The sequence below is a fragment of the Hermetia illucens genome, chromosome 3 (genome assembly GCF_905115235.1).
Source record: "Hermetia illucens chromosome 3, iHerIll2.2.curated.20191125, whole genome shotgun sequence".
Classification (NCBI taxonomy): domain Eukaryota; kingdom Metazoa; phylum Arthropoda; class Insecta; order Diptera; family Stratiomyidae; genus Hermetia; species Hermetia illucens.
Genome location: NC_051851.1, coordinates 113,839,475 through 113,863,147, shown reverse-complemented (window position 1 = coordinate 113,863,147; position 23,673 = coordinate 113,839,475). Strand labels below are relative to the sequence as shown.

Sequence of the window (23,673 nt, the reverse complement as noted above, 5' to 3'; positions counted from 1 at the left end):
GACGAAAGAAGTTGCATTTGAGGAACGACGGTTACAATTTGTGACGCAATTGTTTGTTTCTGGTTTGGAGATAATAAATGCTCCATGATTTTCACAACAGTCCCATTGAATGCTAATGAGTGGATACCATTATCAAATGGGCACATGCCTACGGCAATTAATATCGTTCAAAGCACATCACCGGCTACCCAGTCAGTGACAATCTATTTTCACTTGGGCGCCTTTTTCCAGAAAAACACAACGCCGCTACTTGTCCTGAACCCAACCAATTGTAGATATGATAATTTGACTATGTAGACGTATGCTTACGAAAGCGAGCACCTTTAGTCTCACCTGAACTACCCGCATGTCATCAACGTGCAGAAAATATAAAATTGAAAATAGGTACATAAAGTTTTTATGTTGTGTATCTAGATAGATAGTTCTCATTCGTTACCCCTTTTCTAATTTCGTTTAGTACACAGAGGATGTTTTGCGGAAATGCTTCCTCTGCATAATATCTTTCCGTTGTCATATTTGATATATAATCAGTCACCTGAAGAAACTGTAGAGTGGAACTGCTGTTTATTTCCAGGAGAAAAGGTGAGTTGGTGGTAGACGTAATTTATTTTAATAAATTTCCAAGTTCGTTACAATTTATTGGGAGCTAGTTATCATTATAGGGGCTCAACAAACATACTTATGTGCATAAAAACCAACGGAAAACTGATGTCAAATGAACTTTTGAAGTAATTGTCGTATCACTTAGATGAAGTCCATGAGAATAGTTAGCAGTTGTTATAGAATAAAATGTATATTTGACACATTGCATAAACGATATCACTTTCATGTTTCAACTGCATATTATACTCTTATTTATCTAAGATCGCTTCCAAGGGGTTGGGTTGGTGAATAGTGAAAATGGGTCAACGAAAGGGAGTTTCTTCAACGTTAGGTCATATGCTAGCATATTTATGTTTTTTCTGACGTCTGGATGAGGAACTCAATTAGTTGCTATTAGAATCACGCAGCTATACACTTTTCAAGGCTATACACAGAGCCTCATCAAATCAGTTTATTGTCTGTCTGCTTGTTTGTTAAAAACGTTTTTCTCAGAAATGACTACGTACATTATTTAGATGAACTTTTGGAGATACGGCGGGCGCATGCAAACTGTGAAATCCCACACATAGAGTGAAAAGCATGATTTTGTAATGACCTAGTGAGGGGAGAGACCAAGAGGAGAGAGCCATCCCCAAAGCCTAAAAAGTTGGTGAAAGGTCCGCCGGCAAATACTGAAGCTTCACCGAAGCGTTTCGTCGACATGTGCTTACTTGTCTCTATGATAGCCAGGCTCGTGAATGTGGGGGGTATCCTTTGAACACTTCGATCCTACAGGCACTGGAACTGGGAAATTCAACAAAAATGGGACAATCGTGCAAACCGAATGATGAATCAGCATCCAATCTAAACCTGGGTGTGAAGCGTGGAGCCTTTGAGATCCCTTTACCCGCCTGGTGTGCCATTATTAGTGCGAGCTTTGCTAGTTCAGGGAGGAGGAGCAGAAATCACAAAATCAAAAATAAATATAATTAAAATATAAGTCGGGAAACCGGAAGCTGAAAGCTTTAGGTGTGAAACTTTTGTGTATTTCTTTTATAAAAAAAATTGAGTGAACTTTGTCCCATTAGAATCTAGCGCGTAATATATACGTATATTATGTGAGAATGGCCTCTTTCGCGTGTTACTCGCATTCAAAGTTTTAAAATCTGCACTGTAGCAACAACTTTGACCTATTACAACTTTGTTAGTAATAGGACGAACCTAACGGAGGTTTCGTAGTAAATTACAAAAAATTCTAATAATACTATTATTAACTTTGTTTGAATAGATATTGATATGGAGGGTAGGTATTTCCGAGCATAGGCCCCAGACTGTTGATTTTTTCAGATTTTTCGGTTGGGTAATTTCTCAGAATGGGTCTGTGAAATAAATGACCATTCGACCCCTCGCACTCCCCATCTTTCCAACAAATGCCAAAACTAATCGGCTTCGGAAAGTACTAATCGAGACTCCTCTTTTAATACCCCACACGACGGAGATAAAAAATTTACATCCCGGTTCTGCATGTTTGGGGAACCTCTAATATTCAAGGTAGAATGATGTGATTCATGTATGCGTGAGCGTTAACAGTTCTCATCTTTTCGCCAAATATGGTGTCAATCGCTATAACTGTTTCCGAGAAAAATACTTGCGACAGATAGACAGACGGACACACAGACAGATAGTAAACCGATTTTAATGGGGTTTTATTTTACACTAAACATTATAAAAGAAAATCCAAAAATTAATACCATATTCCAATAAAATCAACCCAATAACTCAAACTAACAAGTTGGGAAACCGGAAGCTGGGCGCTTCAGCTATGAAAGGTTTTGTTTGCTTCTTCTGTGAGTCTATTTGAGTGTAGAACTATCCGTTATGTATATGCATTTAGCATTTACTGTAAAACTTGATGATTATAGGATAAACTTCAGGGGGTATATGGTAATATACTATTATTCATTTTATTTAAACAAGTATCGGCATAAAGGGTATTTTGAGGCCCAGGCATCGTATGGTGGTAGCCTCTTGATTTTTTTCAGAATTGTGGTTTAGGTAGTTTCTGAGAATGGGTCTTTGAAAGAAATGATCACTGTCCAGCCCCACACTCCCCCGTTTTGTACCAAACGTCAGAACTGAGATACTCATCGAGACTTTCCATTTGATACCCCCGAAGACTATATTTGATAAAAAAAATTGTACTTGAGAATTCAAACTGTAACTGCTACATCAAAGCCGCTCTGTGTCTGTCTGTCTGTCCATCAAGGAAGCGTCTGCTCGCTACTCCTCTTTGTTCTTGCCATGAAGACTGTCAAGCAGGACACCCAAAGTTTAGTGCCGCACACAGTAATCTATGCAGATGATATTTTCTTAACGTCTCACAACAAAGCTAATCCCAAGCAACTCGTCTGAGAACTGAGCGATTTAAGTATTTCTGATCGATACTATCAGTAAACGGTGAACTGGGCTCATCAACGCCTCAGAGCACCTCAGAGCGTCTCAACTCCATCTGAACCACAGTAGATCTACTATAGGCAGTACCCTTACTAAAATGACCCACTTGCGAATGTGCTGCAGAAGCTTATCTCTACACATCAGAGACGCTAAACAAGGAAAAGGCAAATCGCATTGGTAAGAGAGAGATCGGTGAGCTTTTGCTATTCTGGTACTAAGGCGTGCTCACCCATATAGCAAAAAGTTGTTTCACGTATTCACTTATCCATAAGCAAAAACTTGCCAATCTCACCAATACATTGGCAAGTCTGGGCGGTATGTCAAACACAGCTGATCGGATTTTCGTTACATCTCGCTCATGCTCAGGGGCAAAACAATTTGAAATCGTGTGTACTCGCACTGATTTCCCCCCTTGAGGGGCAAGGGGGAGTGTGGTAGCTGTCTAGTATCTAACTGTGATCTGAACCAATCATATGATCGAAGAAAATAGAGATCCGATTTAGATGAGCTGACTCGGCTACTAAACGGGGCAAGGCTAAAGAAGAAGAAGAAGGCTGGAAACTCCCTTAGATTCATTCAAGGATCAAAGAATTGCAGAAACGTAAAACACTATACAAAACCAGATATTGGAAAGTTTAAATGGAATCGTGTCACTATTAACAAAGTTTTAGTAGGTCACAGTCACAATTAATGTGAATTTCATCTTATGATAGCATAGAATGCCAGTATCACATTAAAGTGAATATGACATATGAAATTGATAAACCTTTTGTAACCGATGCGTTGAGTTTCCTGTTTTAGATTAAATTTAATATTGTAGTTTCATATGCCATACAACAATGAAAAGGTCCAATTATAAAGAGGAGGAATTCCCCCGTAAGTTAACAATTTCTCAAATCAGGATATCGGAAGCCGGGCGTTTCAAGTACAAAGCTTTTGTGTTCGTCTTATGTGAGGGACCTTTTTGCACGTTTTTATTTTTGCAGATGGCTATAATTAAAAATATTCCTTTAAATGCTTCCAAACTTTCAGATTTATGTATATATGACACCCTTGCGACAAAATTGGGGGAACCCAAAACAATTTACTGCTACGAAGTGAATTTTCCCTTGGTTTAAAGCCAGACGTTCGCTTCTCATTCTTTGAAATAAAGACTACGCGTTTTGAACCCGCTCATAATGCAAAAATTAAGGGTTTGCAGTTACGACTTTTTTTAGTTTTTTTTTGGACTAACCAAAGTGTAGAGGGCAATTATTTGTATTGCAGTTCAGGGGGCCAGTTGTTTCTCAAATTAGTGCGGCCAGCCATTAAAAGGTTATTATTAACTGTCTCATCTTCCTACATTTTATAGTGGGAACAGTAAAACGCAAGATGCCAACATTTTACCACACAACCATCGCACCCTAAACATCGGACATTGATTGATTTCCTGCTAATTAAGCCACCGATAAAACAGCGTGGGGAGCGCATTGGCCAGCCGACCAGTTCCATCTGTCAGAGCAACTGAGGTCGAGGAGGCAATATAACGAATGAAATCGGGGAAAGCCATCTAAACAAAACTGAATTTTTGGCGACCGATCCCCATGAAATAGGTACAATCAATGTCAGCGCCAGTGATCTGCCCAGAACTGAGCGATTTAAATACCTCGGATCAACACTATCAGCCAATGGAGAACTGCGTTATGAAATTGCTTCACACATTAACACAATCTGGATGAAGTGGCGTTCCACACCTGGAGTTCTTTGTGATCAACGTATCAACGAACGCCTTAAGTCTAAAATTTACCGCAATGTCATCGGTCCTGTCGCTCTCTATGGTTCTGAGTGTTGGCCAACTATAAAAGACAATAAACGGCGTCTTGCGGTAATGGAGATGAAGATGTTGCGTTGGACTAGTGGCGAGACACGTTTTGATCACATACGAAATAAGGATATCTGCGATCGGTATGGGGTTGCACCGATGGTGGAAAAGTTACGAGAGAGGCGTCTTCGATGGTATGGTCACGCAATTCGTGCTAACGAGAATTCACTTGCCAAGATTGGTCTGAACATCGAGGTCGATGGTAAACGACCAAAAGGCAGGCCTACACAACGGTGGCTGGATACGCTGGATGGGGATTTAAAAGCCTCGAGATTGCACCCAGATCAGACATTCGATAGAGCCAAATGGCGAAACCGATCACGACGAACCGACCCTGCTTGTGAACGGGAAGGTTGAAGAAAAAGAAGACTATTATTAACTTTAATTGGGCAGATATCGTAATGGAATGTATTTTAAGACCTACATTTCAGATAGATGCATTACTGTGATTTTTTCAGATTTTTCGCTGAAGACCTGTTTTACTTTTTAGGGCACACATTCTGAGACCTGACTTCGCTCGAATGCGAATTGGGGTGTTAATTAAATTTTGAACCTGATATACATTCTAAACCCATAATCAACCTTAGAAAGTTTCCCTACGGCTTTGTTTAGGAAATTGACGGAATGCTGAGGAAGGGAGCAAATTACAGCCCTTATTTACCTTGTCGCACTGCTCCCAGGGTGAGGCTGCATCTAATGGGTTTTTTATTTCCACAATTGAATCGACTGATATCCGACATCTAGCCACGATACTTTCTGCTACCAGTGAAGTCAGAATCGCGACTTTCAGAGCCATCTGGACATGATCTATGCAATATAAAGAGGTTTATTATTTCTAGCTGCCGCTCCCCTGTCTAATGGAATATCCATCTACACCGTAATGACCATGTGCCCAGAGTAATTCCACCGTATTGAATCTAGAAACAGAGTTCAAACGGTTCCTACATTCCTGAATGATTTTTAACGTGATCAAAGGACTGCTCAACGCCTTCAAAGCAATTTGACTACCGCTACAGATCACGATGTGATTGCCCTTCAATCACCCAGGCTGCCGACCTTACGATAGCATAAATTTCAGCCTAAAAAGCGTTGCATATTGTCCCAAAGGAAAAATCCATTTTTCGTTTTTATTCGGAATGGGGACTTCTGCTCCAGAAAACTGTTCTGTTTTTTAACAATCGGTGTAGGAGACGTCAGCATATCCTGACATGCATTCTTCTGGTTCGTCTGAGTTTTCTGTATTTTTCAAGATAATTTCATACCTTCTACCAAGCAGGCACCGAGAAAAGCCATTCCGAAAACTGAATTCACTTATCTCAATAACTCATTCAATGCTCTGCACCGCCCACAAACATTTCCCGTAGTGCATGAGCAGCTTTCATTGCGGTGCACTGAATAAACAAATCCATGAGCTACAAATTGGGTAATGCATTTAGAACTGCACCGGATGTCATGCTTATGGCACCGGTAATACCCGGACACACAGTTTTTTACAGTGTGGCTAGTTTACAGCGTTGTTTGTTTCAACTTAACCCCCCACAGTACGGATGCATAAGCGAACATCGGCCTAATGGTTGCATCATACATAAATCCACATTACTACCTGAAGTCTGAACCCCCGTGTCGTGGCAAAGGTTCGCCTACACAGCTCATAAGTGGTTTCGTCTTTACTTCTTCATATTTGTTCCAAAGAAGGTTCTTATCTAGAATAGCTCCCAGATATTTTATTTTTTCGGAGAGTCGAAGGTGGTACCCCTCATCTCTGGAAGGCAAAGACCATACAGTTTCCTCCTTTTTGTAAATAATGCCATTGTGGTTCTATTTAGATTTACTGAAAGTGCCTACCTGAAGTACCAGTTGTCAATCAAATCAACAGCGCGTTGTGTACTTCTACAGCTATAGCATACGCCTTTGGGGGCATCCTTTCAGCGCTTCCGTCGTTAGGTAGCGATCAACACCCACTTCAGCGCACAGTAATCTCTGCATTAGCATAGCATAGATCCACTCGATTAAAGTTTCATCAACACCATGCTCTCTGGTATCATCACAGAGTTTTTAAAAGCGCGCACAGTCAAACGCCCCTTCAATGTCCAGGAACACCCCCAACGCGTACTCACCTTTCAGAGTCGCATCCTCTATTTTTGAAACCAACTCACGAGACTTTCCACGGTGGTAAGCGTGTTGATTTTCATTTAGTAGGTGTGACCTTAGCACCTTCTTATAAATGCTTATAAATGTGAGCCAAAGTATTGTGAAGCTGACTTGTCAGAACATCTTTTAATTTGAATAGTTGTCTTTTCCAGGCTTAGTTATGAAAACTACCGTAACCTTCTGCCAAGAGGAAAGCACGTAGCCCAGACGAGAAATTTTCGAAAAATATTTCTCAGAAACTGCGTAAAGTGTTCTATACCTTCCTTTAGCATTGCTGGATAGCCTCCATTATTATTGTTTTTACAAGCACGATTCAGAAGTCTTGAGGTTGATTTAACGAGTCTTCCACCATGGAGCCGACTGAACGCTTTGGCCTCAGAAAATAGGACAAGCCTCTTCAAAAAACTCCAAAAGAGTACTTAGCTGTCTAGAGAGCTGCACTTTGTTGCCAAGAAGTTTAGTGAACTTTGTCCAATCCGTCTTCGTACGATTCTGTCTTTGTATTACAGACTGTTCGCCTGCAATATTCGGATTAAATTCGGTGTAACGGTGATCTGAGAGTGAGAATTCATCTAGAACTCGCCAGTCTCTAATCAACTTTAACAATTTACAACAACAAGAAATTGAAAAAAATTAGTTGCTCACTTGTGATTACGACTAATCAATTGTTAATCGATGATTGAAATTAATAACTGAATCAATTATTAGTCGAATAATTAGCTAACTATCAAATTAGATAAAACTGGTGCATGATAGTAGGAGGCATAGATTTCATGTAAGTGTATCATTTTTTTTGTTTTGAGATTTTTAAGTTTGGAGAACGTTTTAAGCCTTAACTACATTAGGTTTTACTTGACATTTGAAGTTAACCCAATTTCGAAAAGTAATAAATGAAGCTTTTCGCCTGATATTCTAAGTGGAGATTTTTTTTCGGTTATATGTGAAGCGTCTTCTCGTAAATCCAATACAAAATCATGATACTATGTTGCATGTAAAGGTTTCCCCAGCTGACCCAGCCATATCCAAGTTAATTGAATGTGATAGATAGACACACAGAGACACATGCAATTCGGTTTAAATAATACTCTCCTCAGCACTAAGTCTTCTAAATGGATGTAATGTTATGTACTGCAACCATACACCTTGGGACCTTTTTCCCAAAGTGCAGCATTACATTTACATCTGGATAGCTTCTCAAGCTTGGTTGGTCTTTGATAGCTTCTCTAGCTTAATTGTTTGTATGGGTAATTTCATCTGGGTTTTACTCTGTACGTTTTAGCTACTCCTAAACCAATTAAAAGAAGAACATAATCTAGAAGATAATTCTTTATTATTTTTTATTATGTACAGTACAAACAAAATCTGTGGTTATATATATACTTGTACAGCCTAAAGCGTTGTGCCAAAATCTGACTAATGTCCTACAACCCCCGGCTGATGAGCCCAAGAAGTCTATCGGACGTAATCCTGAAGCCAACTGATGACCAACCTGCTTAGTGTAGAGACTAAAATATACCGTTTTCCTATCCTCGACTTGGCTTTTATTTAATTTAATTGAGTACGAAAAGTTCAGTCATCAATCTTTCGCAGTCATAAACAAGTCGGGATACAGAAAGCCGGGCGCTACGGGTATAAAGGTTTTGTGTTCATTTTATGTGAGAAACTCTCCATGCACGATTTTCCATTCGCACATAGCTAAGAATACGAAATATTGCGTTATATTTTGCAAGACGGCAAGATACACATGATCTAACGTTTTTGCACGCATAGGTTATGTACGTAAGCTAAAAACCGCTGGTAACTAGATACGCACATGTCTATTATATTGGTTACTACCAGGAAATCAAGCTTCAAGCTGAAATGCAAATAACTAAAAAAGCCAAAAAGGGAAACCAAAACGTCACCATCGACCCCCCCCAATATACTATAGTTTTTTCAGATTTTTCGGTTGGATAGGTTCTGGGCACTCACTCACTTTTTGGGGCACACATTTTGTGTCCTATCGCCCCTAGATTTTACCCAATATCAGAAATAAGTTTCTAAAGGTACAAATTGAGCCCTTTCACTTCATACCCCACATGACCATGTTCTGTGAAAAAAAAAATTTCACCCAACTTTCGCCTGTATGGAGACCCTCCTTAAATTTCAACTCAAAATGGCCCCATTCGCTGCATGTCACACATGTTCTCACCAAATTACAGACAGACATTGAACCGATTTTAACAAGGTTTTGTTTTACACAAAACCTTAAAAATGCAACCAATCAATATGCATGAAGTGCATAAAAATGTGTACATAAAAAATAGCAATTACTCGAAGCACATGGTGAGAACTGGTGGGCGTGCGAGAACTCGGAGTGACGCAGTATGGGAGATTCATTCGCTCTCTACGCTGGCTCGCTTCGGAACAGTACTTTTTTATTGCCACGTACCAAAAGTATCTGAAACTTTTGGTTTCCTATATAATAACAGTAGCTTCTTTATCTGTTGCTCTAATTTATATACACACGTTGATTTTTTATGTCAGAATATTTGGATAGACTATGATTCCATTTATATATAGCTCATAGCCAAATTGGACCTACTATAACTTTTTAAAACCTATACTACTGCACAATTTCTAGGATCTAGGATGAACTTAAGAGAGATTCGCCGTAAATTTTCAGAATATACCCTGTTGCTATTATTAACTTTATTTGAGCAGATATTGCAACGGAAAATATTTCAGAGATTATATGCCATGTGCACGGACCATTATAATTTTTTTGTTCAGATTTTTCTGCTTTATGGGCAGTTTTTGAGAACGAGTCATTGAAGTAATTGACCATTTGCGTACCCCCGCACTCCTCTCATTTCCAATCAATGTTAAAACTTATACTGATCGAGGCCTTTCATTTGATCACTTTTTTAGATGTATGAGGACCCCTCTTAAGTCCAGCGTGCGGCAATGAAATCCACTTTATGCGTGGATTCAAAGTTTATTTGTTTATTGGGTGGTATATTTATCTTCTTTCCGAAGAAGGGAAATCGGGTCGGTGATGGATGTTACATTTGTTAGTGACACTTTAGCTAAGGATCTCCAATGGACCGTTAGTGAAAGTAACACACAGGGACAATCAGGACATAATTTTCGAAATCAAACAACTTTAAAAGGAAATTGGTTCCGGAAATCAGGTGTAAAATGGGTAGTTAAAAGGTTTGACGAGAGAACTTTCAAAGAGGTCCTGCTGCAAAACACAACATAGAAGGAAACGCAAATGATAAGGCTTCCCAAATCACCAAAAGTTACAACGAGCAGGCGACACAAGCGAGTACCAAACTTCAAGTGGAACCCTGAAATTGAGGATTGTCGCAAGACGTTCACCAGAGACGTAGTCAACGAAACTGAAACCGATCTGGAAGGAAGCTGATGGGGGCCGCACCGATTAGTTGGCCTAGCTTTCTACACGACGAACATGTTCCCACAAAATGCAAATACCGCTAAACTTCCTTTCGTTCGAGTGAATCCCGTCGAAAACCCAATGGTAAGCGAGAAAAAGGTCCTAGAAGCCAAACCAGATAAATCTCTGGGCGAACCTTCATTCTACAGACCGATATGCCTCTCAATAATACTGGCAAATTATTTGAACGAATAATCTACAACAGATTACCGCCCTTTGCTAATATGCTAATTGCTAATATGAGTTGAATCTCTCCCAAAGAGGACAAATGCTGTCCAGTGATAACACTTGATGTGAATAATGCCTTTAATTTAACGCAAAATACTGGAGGTCCTAATTAAATTGGGAGCGCTGAAGCACCAGGTACGCAACATTGCTGACTTTTTAATCGGCGTCAAATAACATGCGCAGCTCCATAAGGGTCCGTCCTAAGACCACTCTTGTGGATAATTATGAATAAGTGCGGACGTTAGATGTTCCTGCCAGCATGACCACTATTGGCTTCGTGGACGACATTGGGCGGACGGTTGCTACACGTCTCCTTGATGAGGCCGAGATTTGCGCCAATAAAATATTTTGCGACATTAATTCCTGACTGGAGAACGCAGGTCTATCGCTCACAGGGCATACGAGGGAAGTAGTACTTATCACTAAGCGAAGGAAAAGTATGTCTATGAAGATCGAAGTTGGGATACAGATAATACATTCCCAGCCTGCGCTCAAGTATTTGGGCGTAATGATCGACCAGAGGCTATATTTCAAATTACACGTGCAGGGTGCAGCAACTAGGGCATATAACAACGGAATACTGCTGGCGAAAATGCTACCGAATATAAGTGGTTCAAGGCTGGGTGATCTCCTCTTTGTTTCAAGGGTGGTTCGTTCGACCATGCTATATGCAGCCCCAGTGTAGACGGATGCACTGGAAAAGAAAGTAAATAGAAGAAAAATGAAGCTGTATATCGCTTAAGGCAACATGACGGTTTCAAATTTTGAATTTTTTTATTTTATTTTATTTCATCATCACCATCATCAACGGCGCAACAACCGGTATCCGGTCTAGGACGCCTTAATAAGGAACTTCAGATACCTCAGTTTTGCGCCGAGGCCCACCAATTCGATATCTCTAAAAGATGTCTGGCGTCCTGACCTACGCAGGGTCTTCCTCGTCTCCTTTTTCTACCATAGATATTGCCCTTAAGACTTTCCGGGTGGGATCATCCTCATCCATACGGGCTAAGTAACCCGTCCACCGCAACCTGTTGAGCCGGATTTTATCCACAACCAAACGGTCATGACATCGCTCATAGATTTTGTCGTTATGTAGGCTACGGAATCGTGCATCCTCATGTAGGGGGCCAAAAATCCTTCGGAGGATTCTCTCGAACGCGGCCAAGAGTTCGAAGTTTTATTTGCTATGAACTCAAGTCTGCGAGGAGTACACAAGGACCGACAACATCATAATTCTTGAACAGTAAAGGCTTGGACCCCGTGGTGAGACGTTTCGAGCGGAACAGGTTTTGTAAGCTGTAATAAGCTCTGTTCGCTGTCAACAACCATGCGCGGATTTCATCATCATAGTTGTTATCGGTTGTGATTTTCGACCTTAGATAGGAGAAATTGTCAACGGTCTCAAAATTGTATTCTCCTATCCTTATTCTTCTTCGTGTTTGACCAGTGCGGTTTGATGTTGTTGGTTGATTCGTCTTCGGTGCTGACGTTGCCACCATATATTTTGTCTTGCCTTCATTGATGTGCAACCCACGATCTCGCGCCGCCTGCTCGATCTAAATGAAAGCAGTTTGTACGTCTCGGGTGGTTCTTCCCATGATGTCCATATCGTCAGCATAGGCCAGTAGTTGGGTGGACTTAAAGAGGATCGTACCTCTTGCATTTATCTCAGCATCACGGATCACTTTCTCGTAGACCGTTGTTAATGTCGAAAGGTCTTGAGAGTGATCCTGCTGCTTTTATCTGGCCTCGCACATTGGTCAGGGTCAGCCTAGTCAGTCTTATTAATTTCGTCGGGATACCGAATTCTCTCATGGCCGTGTACAGTTTTACCCTGGTTATGCTATCATAGGCGGCTTTAAAGTCGATGAATAGATGGTGCAACTGTTGTCCATATTCCAACAGTTTTTCGATCGCTTGCCGCTAAGAGAAAATCTGATCTGTTGCTGATTTGCCTGGAGCCTCTTTGGTATGGGCCAATGATGTTCTGGGCGTATGGGGCTATCCGGCCTAGTAAGAGAGCGGAGAATATCTTAGAGATGGTACCCAACAATCCGACTCCTTGTGCGGCTGGGGCCAAGTATGTTTGTGGCCGTATCCACGATAACGCTATTAAGGCAGGCCTAGACCGGATATCGGTTGTTGCGCCGTTGATGATGACATTTCTAATTGGCACTTGCAATTCAATTAGTGCCTTTGAAAGTTTTCTGAACGAATTCATGCTAATTAGTCCCATTCAAATGGAACAGCCGAAAACGATAAGCGCCGCCATACTGCAAACGAGTGTAATCTGTCATCAGATCGAATCTTGCCGACGTGAAGCGATCTTTGCCGACCTTAAATCTTCATTGTACGTTGAAGATGTGTGCAGCTTCTTTCCTCCGCGTTCTGAGCGAAACGGAATTTCCTTTGGGGCTGTACACTGCCTTCTAATTTTTAAAATCGAATATGTCTTTAATATATTTTCAGATGAATTTTCAACCACAATCAAACATAAAAAAAGTTTGCAAAAATACGTGTACTCCCGACATGTTGAATCTAGAGAACGATGATCCCAATTGATATTCGGGTGGAAAAAGGGAAACGTCTTTATGATCGAGTGTACCTCATTGGAAAACGTTCTGCTCGGCAGTATAAATTCTGATCCAGCCCCGCGAGATAATACCTTATGGGAGCCCTGCGTGGAGAGTAGAAACAGAATAAGGCCATTTTAGTGGGTAAGAGTCCCACATAACCGCCTGGAAGGAGTGAACGGTGGCTTTTGAAGCTTTCCACGTTCCAAAGAAAAAAAAAACAGACAGAATGTCTTAAAAGCCATTTTAATAAAGTTTGGTTTTCGACATCATTTACTGCCGGATTTGGATTTTCGTTCACTTCCAACAAGGTTGTGGCATTACTGATAGAAATATTCCTCAAAAGTTGTATTGGACTTTGAAATTTGATAAAAAATTGTTTCTTGTTGTTTGGATAAATTTTGAAAGAATGTAAGGGTTGAAGTAAAAACTGGCCTCGCCTTTATGCTGGGAAAATTTAGTCGGCCCAGGAGTCGGTTATTGCTCAAATCCACTCAATTAGTGTCGTGTACTGATAACGCCAGGATAATGGCGTGATCAATGCTTTATATGAAGGAGGCGTTTTTGGGTCTAAATTCGACAGTGGATTCAAATCAGTGATCAATGTTGAGCATTTTATTTCTATGGGGATAAACTTTGGTGAAGATGGGAAAGAACAGGATAAAATTCAACGGCGAATAATTCATAGCAAATAAAATGTATTATCCAGTCCTTCCAAAAATAAAGACCAGAAAAGTACAGAGAGAAGAAGATCTACAGATATAAAACAATAATAAGATAAGTGTACAGATACAGATGAAAATTACAAAAGGTAACAGATGTTTTCGAACGACTTCTAAGATAAGTTAGGGGAGGGTTTAGAATGATACATATGCTATATTGCATTTGCAATTAACCTCGTGGAACGATGAAAACTTTAGTGGACTGGGCACGTGCAAAGCATGGACGAATGAAGTATCCGCAGACGTACATTAAGAAGTAGAGTGAAGAGACATTGATCTAAGGCAACATTTCTCAACTAATGCGAACAGCACATCGCTGTTTAGACTGTCATTCTGGAGGGCGTAGTGTTATAATTGAACAGAGAAAACTAAGCTTGCGCTATTTTGGAAGCCAGGGGCCTTCGAGCCATTCAGAAAGGGAGGAAGTTGTAAGAAATGCAACTATGTATGTTATCGTATTATGATATTTTAGACTTTTGTTGCGTCAGATTATTCACGATGATGTGAAACTATGCTTGGATGTTTGAAAGTATAATAAATTTGCACCAAATTTGCTAATAAAATTAGGATTTTCACCAAACTATTCAATAGAATAGTGTCCGGGCAGCTAAGTGGTTAGAGCACAAGGCTATCGTACGGAAGGTCGCGGTTTAAGTCTCACTGGTGACAGTGGAATTTGTATCGTGCTTTGCCGTCGGATACCAGTCGACTCAGCTGTGAATGAGTACCTGAGTCAAATCAGGGTAATAATCTCGGGCGAGCGCAATGCTGACCACAGTGCCTCCTCCTACATGCTATTCTATAGTGTACCGTTACGGTCTTGAATGAAGTGCTCTAACACACTTCAAGGCCCTGATCCAATATGGATTGTTGCGCCAACGATTATTATTATTATTATATTCAATATAATTGCTGAGATGATGAATGATTTGCTTTTCATATTAAAAATGATCTTGAGGAAAATTTTGCAAAGAATTTGCCAGGTGGTAAGACGATATTCATAAATGTTAATGCTCCGTTTTATCTACTGGTCAAAATATAGTATTTGATTTCACTACAGAGTCGTTTTACGTCTAGTGACGATTTGGGATCGATGAGTTTTTCTAAATAACAATCTGACATTTGTGCATACATATTTTCTGTTCAAATCAAACATGAAAATTACCTGTGTTTAAGGGGAAGAAAAACTACTAGATAATTGCATTCGGCATTAAAACACGCTTGCTCTTATTGAAAGCAGATGACAGTATGAACTACAATCTTAACAGATAATTATCAGTGGATGCACACGCGTCCAAACTTCACCTGGAGTAGTCGCGAGATACTGAACTATAATTTGATTAAGGCCCGTTGCAGCTCTGCATAAACTACTTAAAATTCATAGTCAACGATCGGCAAGTATCTTGAAAATTGTTGCAGCACCAAATCAGTTTTATCCTGGCTTCCTAATTAAAATGCTGCGGCTCGTGCGCATAGTCGAACATATGTATATATTTATGTGCGTAGAAACATAAACAATTACAGGTGCGTTTAGCAGATGTCTGGCTGATTCCGCTTATAATAGCGAGAATTACTGACTTGATTTCTTATTGAGGATCTGCTTGTGATAAACCGTATCTTGTGCGCCAGTGTGAAGCCTATTCTGTCTGGGAAATCTAATCAATCACTTTGTTGACGTGGTCGGGGTGGGAACCAATTTTGCTATTTGAGAATTTTGATCACAACCAACAGCTTCTTTCTACGCGCTGCTGGCCATCTTCATTAGATCCATTTCAATATTTTCGTTTTCAAACATTGCAACTCCTATTATGTAAATGAGGCAAGTAGACATGCATGCAAATTATGACCGATGTGAAGTGAAAATCTATAAATGATGAGTAAGCAGATGCTAATAGTTAAATAGTGGGCTCTGGTTAACGTTCACGAGATAAAAAACCTCAGAGATGAAGTCCAGGTTTGTACCATACCTACATAGCAATGTAGCCGTGGATCATAATCACCTTTTACAATTGTCCACTCTATAAGTGCTTACTTCAGGCTTTGGAAACAGAGGCTGATGACTATATCTGCACACACATATAATGGGCCTGGAAGGCTTTAACAATTCATCTAGGGTTTGTGGCGTGGTGCATTTGGAGAGCATTAAATGGCACGAGCACCTTTGATGATAGATAGGCAGGTGGGTTTTATGTGTAGTTTGTATAGTATTTGAGCGTTTGGGTCTTCACCGCAGGATATTCTTCGTTATGGTTGCGACATTCCTATAGTCTCATAAGATAATTTAGTGAGTTATTGTTCTATGATCGTTTATTACTTCATTTGAAATGAGACTTTATGATTGTGGTTGGTGGCAATAAAAACAGAAAGTGTTTTATAACGATTAATGCTAATTTGTAGTTATAAATATAAACGAATAGAACAGAAATTGTTTACATAGTACCTTTATCCTCAAAAATTCAAATCGACCGAATCACTTTCCCTTTTTCGTAAATGTTAGCTTCTCTCAGTAGAATTTTTGCGTATATATCAAGTATTCTTTGCATTTTCCTACATTTAGCATCATTCCTACCAGAATCGTATTAAATGCGCAGCGATGCCCTCTGGATCTATCAGTGCTACTGAAGTTAAAGAGGCAATCAAACAAATGGTATTGGGAAAAGTAATAGGAGCGGACTACATTGCAATTGAACTTTGGAAAGTGAACAGCTGGAACCGAAGACTTTGGCTTATTTAGATACCTATTGGGGAGAAAAGTACAATCATTCCAATATGGAGAAAGACAAGCATTCCGGTGAAATGTTCTAATTACCGTGTTCCTGACAAGCGCATTCGCGGAATAGTTCAAATTATAGCGCGCAAACTAGGTTTGTCAAGAATGCAAAGCTACCGAAACAATATGCGATTCTTTTGTGCTCATGGGAAACACTTTGGGAAGTATCGCTGTTTGACTGCATGACAGACGAACTCATCTGGTATGCACTTTGACAATATCTAATGCCAGAGGAACTGGTGCGCTAATTAATTTGCTATACCGCGTTCCCAAGACTTAAGCGGCAGGTATATCACAACCTTTTCATGTCTCTGCCGGTGATCCTCTAGGAAATAAAGAATATGAAATGTTTAGAGCAATATAAACTCTCTATGTAGATTACGTTTCCCAAGCGGCCCATAATAAAGCTGACCTCGAGCGACAAGTCGAAGTGCAAAATTCGGTCCCCAGGCGGCACGTTCGATTATTGGCAGTGATCACTTGACATCCACCATCGATATGACGTTGTCTCTATTATGAGGATATTGAAAGAGACTACTCACTAGCTAGGATTGGATTGAACATTCAAATCGATGGGAAATGACTTAAAGGCTTTTCGAAACAGTGATGCCTTGATACACTAAATCCTCCTAGAATCTCTTGGTTCAACCCGGACCAAACCTGTGACGGATTGACCAGCTAAAGAAGAGAAAGAAAAAGTCCCTTAAGGCCCCTTGTAAGCAGCTTTGTTTCCTGCTACTCTTAAATTAAATTTTGTCTACCGCTTTCCAGCTTTTAATCATAACCATTGCTATATCATCGAAACGAGGAAGTTAAGTAAATCATTGTAGGAGATGTTTGTTATCTGTAGGCTTAGTTTGCACCACATACATAGGGACCTCCCACGAGGCGCTCACAACGAGAAATCAGTTTTGTCGAAAGTGTATACATCCAAAACCTGTTTTTGGGACTTGTTAGTGTCCGTTTACGGTCTTTAACTAGCCTGTCTGCCTATCCCTCTCGGAAATGACTGCAGCAATTGAGATGGAATTATGAAATTTGTCGGACATATGAATATGTGAAATTTCACTCTTGATAAAAGGCATGATTTCGGGTGATGTTTAAGGGTACAAGCGAAGCAGGAATGGAAAATCTTTTTCTCCGAATATAGCCGTGTCGTGTAAGAAACAAAAGGTGTCCGTCCATTAGTACTTTATGAAAGAGGTTTCTTAACATCGACTGGAAAGTAGGGAAATAGTGTTTCTTTTTTAATTAGATGTATAGAAAATATAAATAATATAAAGTGCTTTATGAGGTGAACTCCTGAAATGTACCGAAAAAACTTCAGCAAGCCAATTTTAAGGTCAAATATTGAACCACTACATCTGCTCTTTCAGTATGTCAAAAATTGCAGCTGGAGTGGGTGTATTTTATCATTGTTACTGCCCCAAACCGGTTCCCAATGAGTCCTGGCTATCGGCCGTTGATTTCTGTTTTGCGAAACATATCACCGATAAAACAACGTGACGAACGTACTGGAACCCCACGAACTAAATGTTGGCGACTTTGTGAGAAATGAAAAGAACGATCTCAACTTACGAGATTAACAATCAGCGCCACTGAAGTTGCGGGAGCAATCAAACATCAAGGAAGCACCCTCTCACCAATCCTCTTTGTTCTTATTATAGACACTATCACATGTCTAGCATCCTATACATTATTTTATGTACATTATGATTTCCTAGTGTCTTATAGCAAATCTGATCTTGAGCAACTTGTCCAAAATTGGAATGATCCCTCGTATAATGCCGTCTCAGGCCGAATCTGAATAAAACCAAACTTTTGATGACCGATCCCAATGAAGCAGGCCTTCTGCATCTATCAGTGGTACTGGAGCCAGCGGCAATGACCTCCCTAGAACCCAGAGATTTTAATATCTCGGATCAATGTTATCAGCCAATCTTATTTTTCTTTAGCTTTTGTCCCGTTCATAACCGGGGTCAGCTCGCCATGGTCGGTTGAGCCATTTTGGTTTATTAAAGGCCTGATCTGGATTTATTTGCGAGGCTTTTACAATGTAACGTATCAGCTTCGATGTTCAGACAAGACTTGGCCTTACCGCGAATAACGTGACCATACCATCAAAGAAGCTTCTTTCGCATTTTTCCACGATTGTTGCAACCTCATATCGATGGCAGATATTTTCATTTCGGATGTGATTAAGGTGTGTCACGCCACTAGTCCAACTCAACATCTTCGTCTCCATTAGGGCTAGACACTGTTCATTCTCTTTTATAGTGATAGTGCCCATTTCATGGGGATCGATCGTCAAAAATTCAATGAGAAACCACATTATGCTGCTTCATGCATCTGAAATAAGGACATCTGGAAATGAAATTCGCGCTGGTTAAAACTTACTTACCAAGATAAGTCCGGAGATCGGTTGCTGCGCATACTCTTACGACATTCTAACATCGCATATAATCTTCTGGGTGCGACCACATTTTATGTTATGAAAAGAATAAAAATAAATTTCAATTATTCTATATGAAATCGAAGATACTAATGCATGTGACATGAATAATTAGCACTAAAATAGTACCTTCCTCAACTAATACAAATTAAATACATTCAAAAAGTAATTGCCAAAAAGGAAAAGCACAGTCAAATTCCGACTGATGTAATTTGCCATCTAACGAACCTTATCGACGTGAAATCTGAAAAAATTTAGGACCTTGGGCTTATATAAAATCTACGCGCCAAAATAAATACCATTCGGATATCTGGTCAACTATACTGGAAATCCGGTTATTAGTATTAGCATTAGTTTCTTAAGTCAGGGAAATAAGATGATGACGTCATAATTAACGATAGTAATTGACAATCAGTGTGTCCGGATGGTTCAAGTGGTTAGAGCGCTGGGCTGTTGTGAACGGAAGATCGCGATCGTGGCTGGATATTGGGTACCAGTCAGGTCAGCTGTGAATGAATACCTGGGTCAACCATCTCGGGCGAGCGCAATGCTGACGACACTGCCTCCTACAGTGTACCGTTACGGTCTTGAATTAGGTACTCTAACACACTCCAGGGCCCTGATTCAGTATGGATTGTTGCGCCAACGATTATTACTATTATTAATTGACATTCGAGTTAAAAAGTCAAAGTCCCATAAATGAAGAAGCTACTTTTTCCCAAGTGCTTTTAAAGGTTTTGTTGGAAACAAGACTTTATTAAAGTCGATTCACTCTCTGCCTGTTTGTCACACGAACTTTTCTCCGAATCGACTATGCCGCTTGACACGAAATTTGGCGGGAAGGTGGGAACTACGAACCCGACGCATGTGGTGAATTACATTGTTGCACGTTTAACTTAAAGTCACCATATACCTAAAATTTTTTTCACCGAATATAGGCAAGGTTTTGACATTGATTAGATCAGAGGTGTTTCTTTCAGGTCAAATAATTACTCGCTAAGAGGTAAGTGATTGAATATCGAGTATATTCACTACGAGCTCTTAGTGGAATTAGTGCGACCACCGTGTAGCCCAATATTCTTATATAAAAAATCAAAATCGTTCATGCCATAAAAAATGCAAAAAACCTTTCATAACTGAAGCGTTCAGCTTCTGGTTTCCCGACTTGTTATGTATTAGATTGGCCTTCAGGCAGATTCATCAGATAATACACGGAAAAATTGCAGTTTAGATCGTCGGAATCTCATCTTCAATAACTTCCCGCTACCAACGTTGACAGACCATTTTGGAAAATTTTCTTAGTTCGACGTATTTTATCTAATGTACACTTTCCCAGGTCCAAATTTGTTTTCCGATGAAGAAGATGATGACTCCATACTGACTGTTGCTATCGGTTCTCAACTAGAGCTCAATACGAAATCAGAAACAGATATATCCTTTTCGTCGTCTACCCCGTCGCCACAAGCGCCTAAAATAATGTCTTCATCCAGTGTTGCGTCGCTCTTATCATCGCCTAGCAACTTTGGCAACTTTAGTTTTGATTATATGATGCTTATAACTTCGCAGAGAAAGTCAGAACAAAAGGATTCAGGTTATAACACTACCCCTTTTGGTACCTCGCAATATATGAAAGGATTCGTACCCTATGAAGCGATTCCAACGTTTAATAATCTTGATTACCAATCTGAGGTAGTAGACATCGATTTAGATGCAGAAGCAAAACAATTTATGGAAAATCCATCAAATCAGAATACATTAAATGTGAATGTGGAAGGTTACGAGGTTCAGTTAACTCAAGCCAAAGTACTTGCTAACCTCAAATATTTCATAAGGAAAGGTCTTCAAAACGAATTGCTAAAAATAAAAGAAAGCACCTCAGACCAAAAAATGGTAATGCCTGCCGGTTCAAATAATAACGTAGGTTTGGGAAATTCCTACACAGATCCGCAATTACTACCAGAAGAAAAAATAGAAAGAGCTTTTTCGCCCGATATTTTCCACAGTCAGGACGACGAAGATATATCTAAAAACGTAAAATATCCTATTTATTTAGAACATACTGCACTTGCTTCAGATATTTTGCAGGATCCGCCTGGTTCTGTTCTGTTAACTCAAATCGATATTGATGAATTTACGCAAAGAAATACATCAGCAAGATCTTTGAATCTACTTAAAAAGATCGAAGGTATTATGCGACATTTTCTCGAGAAAATAGTTAGCGGAGAGCCTGTGGATTTAATGATTCGAAGTACTACAAATTCATCGAACTGCTGTTTGGAAGGAGACGAAATGTAAGTCCCTCTATATCTTCCTAGTGTGGACTAGTGTGGAATTTACAATGCATTCTATCTTGCAGTCTCACTCTGAAGCCATCACAGCATTGCACTTTGAAAAGGATTTCAATAATGGACGGGCGGAGCCAGTTTCGATTCGGTATGATTGTATTTCTCTTATCCGAAGTCTATAACCTCCTGCTATCAGGGACGAGTTGTACCGCGCGGTAACATGTTCAGTTTTCGGCGAGGAAAGTATATAATTTTACCGACAATTTATTGCAGAGAGTTATACTACAAAGATCCGGAATTCGCTCAATATCCGGCAAATATCAATTTGGGGATGAGAGACATTTGCTGCTTGTTGGACGCTGCCCCATGGGAATTAGGAGTCTTCTCTACATCGAAGGGACTTATTGCAGGAAGTTTGCAGATTAACTTGTCCAATGGAGAGACAGTAGACTACTCATTATATCCTGGAGGCACTTTATTACCGCAAGATACTTCAGGTGTGGAGTCTTTAAAAAGTAACGCCAAATATGCACTCATTGTTGAAAAAGACACTGTCTTCGAAAAGCTTATAAAACTAAATATATTTGAAATTCTTGGTCAAGATTTGATATTGATTACGGTAGGGGTAACAAATGACTCAGTATAGCCAACCCCTGTCAATCATGGTTTTCTGTGTATCTTTGCAGGGTAAAGGCTTTCCCGATGTCAGCACTCGAATCATCGTTAAGAAAATTGCAACAGATCTGGAAATTCCAATTTATGGTTTATTTGATGCTGATCCATTCGGTATCGAAATATTTTTTGTATACCGCCATGGTTCCCGAGCTATGTCATTCAACGCTGATCATTTGGCTTGCTCGAAAGTCCAGTGGATTGGAATTCATCCTTCCGAAATAGAATTACTTGGGGTTCCTTCAATGGTTCTAAGCAGCGAAGATAAAAGAAAACTGCGAAAACTTCTTGAGCGCTCTTACATAACCGAAGAGGTCAAAAGGGAACTACTTATTCTTCAGCGCGGGAATCGAAAAGCAGAGATTGAAGGCATTTCAAGTTTTTCGGAAAATTATTTATTGTCGGAATACATTCCCAATAAAATTCGACGAAATTTTACCAAGTAAAAGATGTGATTTTCGCTTTGCATCAATATATTGTTACTGCTAATAATAAATGGACCTAGATGTATTATCAGCTAGGCGAACTTTTGTAATATAGTACCTATTCAAAGTAATTGCCGAACTAAATTTTGAAGATAGTATTAGGTGGCAATTTGCAGTTTTCACCTTAAATATTGGTCGCTCGCAAAGCCACACACTGAGAGTAATATTTCTTTTTCCAAAAGATTTCACACTGTGAAAGATCATAAATATTAAAACGCAACTATTTCTAAAATCACTCACTTCAGTGAAAACATTTCCTAAACGAATGATTAAATTTGCTCCATTATCTCTTCTTTAATCATCGATAAACCTCACGAAATATCTTCGCACATTTCGGTTTCCATTGCCGCGCTGCGGAACACACTTCAATTTCGGGCTTTCATCGATATACTCGTATTCCCTCAACTTATAATATTAGCATGTCATCTCCAGGTTTTTTCCTTTGGCTTATTAGCTAAGACAACAGCTCATACCGACTTAAAAAATGGAATTCCAATAATTTTTCAATATTTCTTCTCGGAGAAGAATATATCAAAATCAGATAATGATTGATGGCGCCAAATGTTCAAAAGAAGATTTGTTCTTAATAAGAAAACGATTTGAATCATGTTGTGATTCTGAGTGTGAGCAAACACTGTCTGGAGTTTTTGAGGACTAGAAGAGTAATGGATCCAAGTATATCTGGTATTGATCTACTCGTGTAGCATAGATAGAATCATTAGGAGAAAGGTGATCAAGTGTAAGAAAAAAGTTTGGAAAATTGACCTATACACTGGTGGCCTGACCTGTGAAAAGATCGATATCTACTTTAGATACATTACAACATTTATATGCATGCATAAGTTACTTGCAAAGAGTTTTCTAGGCTCATTTTGACTTTTTACCTCTGAGGGCAAAAAACTAGTTTGCTTTGGAACAAATTGAATTTGTCATTGGGAGGGTGAAAAATGTTCAATAATAGACGGAACATGGAAATCAATACTAAATAACATTTTC

General features: G+C 39.6%; 1 protein-coding gene across 1 annotated transcript; it reads left to right on the top strand.

The window, feature by feature from the left end:
• Window positions 1-360: 360 nt before the first annotated feature.
• Window positions 361-22,710, top strand: LOC119652255 (meiotic recombination protein SPO11). The gene is made up of 5 exons (XM_038056236.1): window positions 361-582; window positions 20,572-21,526; window positions 21,592-21,735; window positions 21,794-22,139; window positions 22,207-22,710. Exons 2-5 carry the CDS (start codon window positions 20,712-20,714, stop codon window positions 22,636-22,638), a joined length of 1,737 nt encoding a protein of 578 aa, XP_037912164.1. The 5' UTR covers window positions 361-582; window positions 20,572-20,711; the 3' UTR covers window positions 22,639-22,710.
• The last annotated feature ends 963 nt before the right edge of the window (window positions 22,711-23,673 follow it).